At 30.7% G+C, this 7,065-nt stretch overlaps 1 protein-coding gene across 1 annotated transcript in view; it reads left to right on the top strand.

Moving 5' to 3' along the window:
- Nucleotides 1-834: 834 nt before the first annotated feature.
- Nucleotides 835-7,065, top strand: part of LOC114327882 (nonsense-mediated mRNA decay factor SMG8) — a 42,425-nt gene continuing 36,194 nt past the window's right edge. Inside the window, exons 1-2 of the mRNA XM_028276599.2 lie at nt 835-1,063; nt 1,118-1,253. Of these exons, the coding sequence (XP_028132400.1) occupies nt 1,023-1,063; nt 1,118-1,253 (177 nt within the window). The 5' untranslated portion in view covers nt 835-1,022. The remainder of the gene's footprint in view (nt 1,064-1,117; nt 1,254-7,065) is intronic.

Raw genomic sequence — 7,065 nt, 5'->3', positions numbered from 1 at the left:
GAAAATTTAAGAAAATTTAATGTGATTTTTAGTTTCAAATATGTCATTAAAAAAACATTTTATTCATTCTAAGGGACTTTCTGCCCTCGGCAATAAAGTAATCTTTCATTCTGCGTTTAAATTTTTCAAAAATACTTATAAGTTTTCTCAGGATTCGAAAAAAATGATTACATTTAAAATACAGACGTCAAAATTTTACATTTTGTTCCTTTCCTCTTAAAGTTTGTCGCACTTATTTAGAAACACCCTGAATTGATAAAGAACAAATCTAGTTGTTAAACATTATTATATTACATATTAGCGAATTAATCAAAAAAACAGAATGTTAAGAAAACCGGAGTCTAGTTCGGTTTTAATTTCAGTATTTTATAAATGCCCGGTACACCATAAAAATTTAACTGGTTAGCAACAATATTATTACAGCGGTATTGTAAAAGAATAAGGCTATAACATACTAAAAATCACTTAAATCTGCCAACAGATTTAGGAAATATAAGACATTAAAAATGACAAAATTTTTAAGTGGACGGATTTCTATATGCACGCAAGTTTATATAAAAATATATTATATTTAACTAAAATCATCTTAATAACATACCTTTAAATGTTCTTTATAATTTAGAGCACGAAATATTGTAAAATATTTCAGTTTCTCTGTAAATACAGTGAAAATTATTTAAAAACAAATGAGAACTGTCAGAATTAATCGGTCTACCAATAGATGTTGCCAAATTTCAACTTCATGGCTTGTTAAGTAAAGCTGGCTATGCCTATTGTCTTTTATTTTTTAAAAAGTTTCGTTATTTGCAATTTCTGTTTGCAACAAAGGTTTGTTTGCAGTGATTGTTCAGAATCAAATGTTTCTTATTTGACCAAAAAATGATATATTGAAATGATTGGCTGAATAGTGCGTAGTTGTTATAAAATTGTAGGAGAAAAGAAGAGTCGTCAACGTCAGTAACCTAACCTTACTTAATAACAATAATAAATAATCAAACAAATTGATTTAAAAAAATATCAAAATGCGAAACACCTTTCGAATACCCAATTTTGATCAATTGTTGTGAGTAAATAAATAATTTATTATAATTTAAATATAATACATTATTACTTTCAGTGATGTTTCCGGCATTTCTTGTGATAAAATTGTGGTTGTATCAATTATTGGGAAGTCTCCTTACAATTTATCAGGTTTAAAAGTAAAATCTATAGGGCGCGTAATTGCCCAAAAAGAGAATACGGACGATCAAGAGGTAAAAATTGTATCTATACCTATTAGATATTTTTTGAATGTGCCATTTTTTCCTGTCTTATCTCCTCCTCCTTTCTACATCCCCATTTCCACAACTTTGAAGTTTTTATATAATAGATGTATATGATCCCCTGTAATAATGTATCTGTGTATAGTAGGAAAAATGAATGATTACCCATGAACGAACATATAAAACACGCTGTATTTTTCTGTCACCATGTCACAAAAAATAGTTGGCCAGCGCAAGTACATGTAATAATTATTAAACTGTTCTTATAATGCTGGTACTGGTTCATTATTTTCTGGAACATAGAAAATATGATTTCAGTAGGATCGCTCATGGGTAATCTTTTATTTTCCGTACTGTATGTGATGTATGTTTTCTAATCCAATGTAACTAAATATGTTGTTGAGAATAATCTATCTGACCTGTTCCATTATCAATAAGGATTTATAATAATGTGTCTTCTCTTCAATATAGCCTTTGAAAAGACTATAAGAGATGCTGAATTGCAGAATTGGGTACCAATCTTTAATAAGTCAACGCAGATTATGGCTTACTCTGATGATTTAAATTAAATGCATATACAATATACAAGGATTAAAAAGGTGGTTTCCTCCTTGGGGGCCGTTCAAGTATTACGTAACACAGGTTGGGGTTGGAGGGGAGGGGTCAAAAATCTTCAAAAATTACGTTACGCAATAGTTAAACGTCCATTAGAGTGCGTTACGTGGGGGGGTGTCAAAAATCTTCAAAAATCGCTTTACGTAATACTTGAACGCTCCCTTGCTACTGGCCACACAAAATATACCTAAGCCTTATAATGAACCAAGAAAAAACCAAAATGTTGCATCAATTCCAAATAACAGAGATAAAGCTAAAAATGTAGTGGATAGATCACTATAGTTTTGGTAGTAAATCTTCTTCTTGTGGTGCTGTTTCCTCTAGTGGAGGTTAGCGACTACACTGACAAATCTGTCTCTGTCCAACGTGACTATAAACAAAGACATTGAATCAAGGCCGGTCTGGTCTCTGGTACCAGGCCCTGTTTTCCTTCAATCCTACCCTGGATGATAAGTTGCATGAACCTTGTTTCTCATTATGTGTCTGAGGTAGCTAACTTTTCTGACTTTGATGATCTTTAGCAGTTTCCTATCTGTACCTATTCTCCTCAGAATATTTTCTTTGGTATTGTGGGTTGTCCAACGTATTTTCAATATTCTTCTATAAGGCCATAGTTAAAAGGCTACTAACTTATTCATTTGCGTTATGTTGAGTGTCTAGGCCTTTGTTCCATTCAAAAGTATCGACCATACATAGCAATGCAGAGAACGTGATCTAAGTCTGATATTAATGCTACTATTACAAAATGAGCTTCTAGTAGGTAGTAAATAAGTTTACATATCGAAGGCTGAAAGGCAAAAATGACCAAGCGACATTTGGCTTACTTTACACTAGAACGGTTTAAAGTTTGAAATTTTGAAAAAAAATTCATAAAACATGATTTAGTGGTTTTATTTTCATAATTCCAACGAACTTTACATGCAGTTTAGATACTTTATAAACTACCCTTTGTAGACTATGCATTTTTTTAATAGTTTATGAAATAGTGTCGGTTAGTAATATTTTCTGCTAAATCGCAACCAGGAAAAAGTTACCAACCGACTATATTTTTTTAACTTCAACTGGAAAAAGATACTGAAGGTGACTAATTTTTATTATCGGAACTGGAAAAATGGACTAAACATGATACATTTTTGAATGTATTTTCAGAAATATGACCTATCCGAAAATCATTCATGTTTTGTAACAGGTAAAATGGTTGAACTAGAAAACTAAAAAATATAATATACAGTAATTATCATACTAATAACAAATCTTACTTTGAATCGTGTCGTCTTTATCTATACGACATGCATGATCAGTGAAATATTTACTGATATTTCTTATTTGAAATATTTACTGATTATATGTTATTGAACAAATGTTAAGATATTTCTATTAAGTACCAGTGACCTATTTATATAACAGTAAAGTAATACTTTATAGCGACTGCGCTTGCCAAAGCTAGGTTTAGGATGTTATGTATCTATTCTTTTTCTACTCTCCATTGTATTAATAAAACAATACTGTTGATTCAAAAATAAGTTATAACAGTAATACCCAATAGTAAAGAATATCGATTTTAGCTATTCCACAATTTCGAAGCACACTGACCGGTATTCTGTTACTAACTACAAATTAAACTATGATTTGGAGCCCTTCTAAACGGCGGAACAGGTTACGTGCAATAATGGTAAACTTCCTTTTAAAATTTCCTTTTTAAAGAAATATAAATATTATATCTAAGCAACAAAAACATAAAAAAACGGCAGGTAAATTATTACCAAGCGACAACTTCGACCTATTTTCGGTAGAAAGAAAGAACTATTTATCTTTTTTAAGAACGTTACATCTCGATATAATTAACTAAACAAAAATGTTATTCAATTAATGTGAGAAAAAAAGTAATAAATGACAAAAAAAAATTTTCGGGTAGGGTAAAATTTCTTAAGCATTTTAAAAACTCTAGATATTGTTTGTAAAAATCACTACGCGCCCAAACATTTAAAATACAATCTAATAAAAACTTACTAATAGTAAATGATTAAAATGGAAGAGGTACCAAATGTTTTCTATTCCGACATCGGATCTGATCTGATCGGAGAAAATCGGATCCAATGTAGGTGCGGCCTAAAGCAGCTAAACGTCCTCGTTTCTAACGCGTAATAGTCCAGAGAAATAAGATTTTTTTCGTGACACATCCCCCTTCAGGCCGAAACCAAATTTTTTGAGTAGTATGGACATCTATATTAATAACCTTTATGTTTCCTGCAGCCGATTTTGATGATATACATAGTTATAAACAAATTAATGAAAATCAAAAACGGTAAATTTTCGCTTTTTGCACCTATAGGGCTTTTCATTCACAGTCATTTGTTTCGAGCTTCTGTCATGTGTCACATAATATTAATATATCTACGTCATACGTTATTGATATAACCAATGATACAAACCAAAGACGTATGACGTAGATATATTAATATTATGTGACACATGACAGAAGCTCGAAACAAATGACAATCGATGAAAAGCCCTATTACTAAAAAGTGACGTATTCTAAACAAATTTGAGAATAAGAAACTCATAAACCATATAAAAAACTTCAATTTGGCGTTCGCTGAATATGTCTATCCTTATTAAATAAGAATTTGTTGCTTAGAAAATTGCAAAACAAGTCATAAATTTTGAAATTTTATAAATGTCCATAACTTATTTAAAAATCAAGTTAGAACCTTTTTATTACACGGAATGCTGAGACTTCTTGTGCTTAAATTATATTTTAAATTTCAAAGCAATTGGTCAAACAGTTTAAAAGTTATTTAATTTGTTTATCCCAAATTCATTTTTTTGCAACACTATAAAGGATCCCCCAAACCGACGCGAAAGTTTTGCGACGCGAATTTTCCGTAGCGGAACATTCGCAGGCGGAGCGGTAGCGGACAAGGGTTCCCCATATTGACGCGAAAGCCGACGCGACTATTCGCCATACAAATGTGAACAAATTATATTTTTAAATCGGCCAACAGGTTTAGGAAATACAAGACATCAAAAATGACCAAATTTTTAAGTGGGCGTAATCTCTATGCACGCAAATTAATAATAATATTATAATATAATATAATGAAAACTTATCATTTTCTCCTAATTCTGACCATATACTATTCCAGACTTTATCCTTTTTTCTTATATTTTTATAATCTTCGTCCTTAAATCATATATTATAGGATATTGTTTAACAATTTCAATGAGTTTTTCTGTAACAACCATTTTAAAACACGCGAAACTACAGCGGTAGCGGAAAAAACCGTGCATGCAGCGTTTCATGAAAGAAACGCTGTTCTGCCGCGACCGTTGCGGATTCCGCGCAAAGTGGTCTGAACATGTTCATAATCCGCCGTGCCTATCGATTCGCCGCGATTCCGCGTAGGTTGCGGTTGCGAAAGTTTCGCTTTGGTTTGGGGGATCCTTAAGTCAGAAAATTATGAGGTTACAGTAATACTTCGGACAGTTTATGAAAGAAGAACATTTATACTATTAACTTAATTTAAAAAAAAATGACAAAAAGTAATTTTAAACGTGTAAAATTTTTTTGCAAAAACATGTCGATTTTTTTGCTTACTTAAAAACAATTAGAATAACTTTTTAACCGTTACCTGAAGAAAAATTATTTTTTCATATTTAGAAAGACTGAATTTTTATACACATTTAGAAAGAAAAATTGTCCTAGGACAATTAGGGACGAAGTTAGCTCCCCCTTTTTTTTTTATTCACATGTTTTGCAAAATAATTTTGCAATATTTAGAATTAATTTTTGTCATTTTTTAAATTAAATTAATAGTGTAAATCTTCTTCTTTCATAAACTATCCAAAGTATTACTGTAACTTCATCATTTTCTGACTTATAGTGTTGCAAAAAAAATTAATTTGGGATAAACAAATTAAATAACTTTTAAACTATTTGACCAATTGCTTTGAAATTTAGGGTATGATTTAAGCACCAGAAGTCTCAGCATTCCGTTTAATAAGAAGGTTCTAAGTTATTTTTTACATAAGTTATGAATATTTATAAAAACTCAAAATTTATGATTTATTTTGCAATTTTCTAAGCAACCAATATTCAGCGGGTGCCATATTGAAGTTTTTTATATGATTTATGAGTTTCCTACTCTCAAATCTGTTTAAAATGCTTAACTTTTTGATAATAGATGAAAAAAGCGAAAATTTACCGTTTTTTGATCTTTATTTGTTTATCACTATGTATATCATCAAAATCGGCTGCAGGAAACATATATGTTATTAATATAGATGTCCATACTACTCAAAAAATTTGGTTTCGGCCTGGAGGGGTTGTGTCACCAACAGGATATTTTTTTTCCTTATTTCTCTGAACATAGTTCGGAAACATGAACCAGCTTCTAAAAAGACACAAAGTGTCTGCTGGTATTCCAATGGAAGATACTGAGAATAATAATGGGTGCATGAGTAATGGGGTATTTGAAGAAGGCAATATATGTCGAAATGTATGAGAGATCAACTATGACATAGGTGACGTGACATAGACTGTGAAAGTGTCATAAGTATTTGATTAGTTTGCCCAAGCAGCCATTGTGGAATATCCATATAACTATTCACTTAACGACGTTCTACACCTTCGGCAAAGAATTAAGGATTTGCATGAAATTTTAGTATGTTATAGTTTACTTCAAAAAACTAAAACTTGATTTTTTAAAAATTGTTTTACCGTGCCGTTTAATTACTATTAAGGTTCAAAGTTAAGTTTTAATATGGGCTCTTATGGGAATTCTTAAAAAGTTAATAACTTTTGACCCAAATTTACGATTTTTAATTATTTGTTCTTCAATTAAAGGTTTTTTTGTAAGGAATAACATATTAAAAAATGAGGATTGTTTACCGTACCATTTATTTTTAATTTATTTATTATAATTAAATCCGTAATTTATTCCGTAATTTATTATAATTTATTTTTATAAAGTATTCAATACTGAAACATATGATTTGAGTATTCTGCTACAAATGCATTGTTACCAACTTTCGCCTGCATATAAATTTCCCCCCTTTCCTCTGAGAGGCATACCCCGCAACGAAGGTGTAGAACGTCGTTAAAGAAGACTTGCTAAGTGTACTAAGACAGCTCATTACTGCCACTAATAGAACCAGGGAAGAAATTTTTTAACAGGATTAACATATT

The sequence above is a fragment of the Diabrotica virgifera genome, chromosome 4, assembly GCF_917563875.1.
Source record: "Diabrotica virgifera virgifera chromosome 4, PGI_DIABVI_V3a".
Lineage (NCBI taxonomy): Eukaryota > Metazoa > Arthropoda > Insecta > Coleoptera > Chrysomelidae > Diabrotica > Diabrotica virgifera.
Note: the sequence above shows the minus strand (reverse complement) of the source record. Positions and strands in the feature narration are given on the sequence as shown.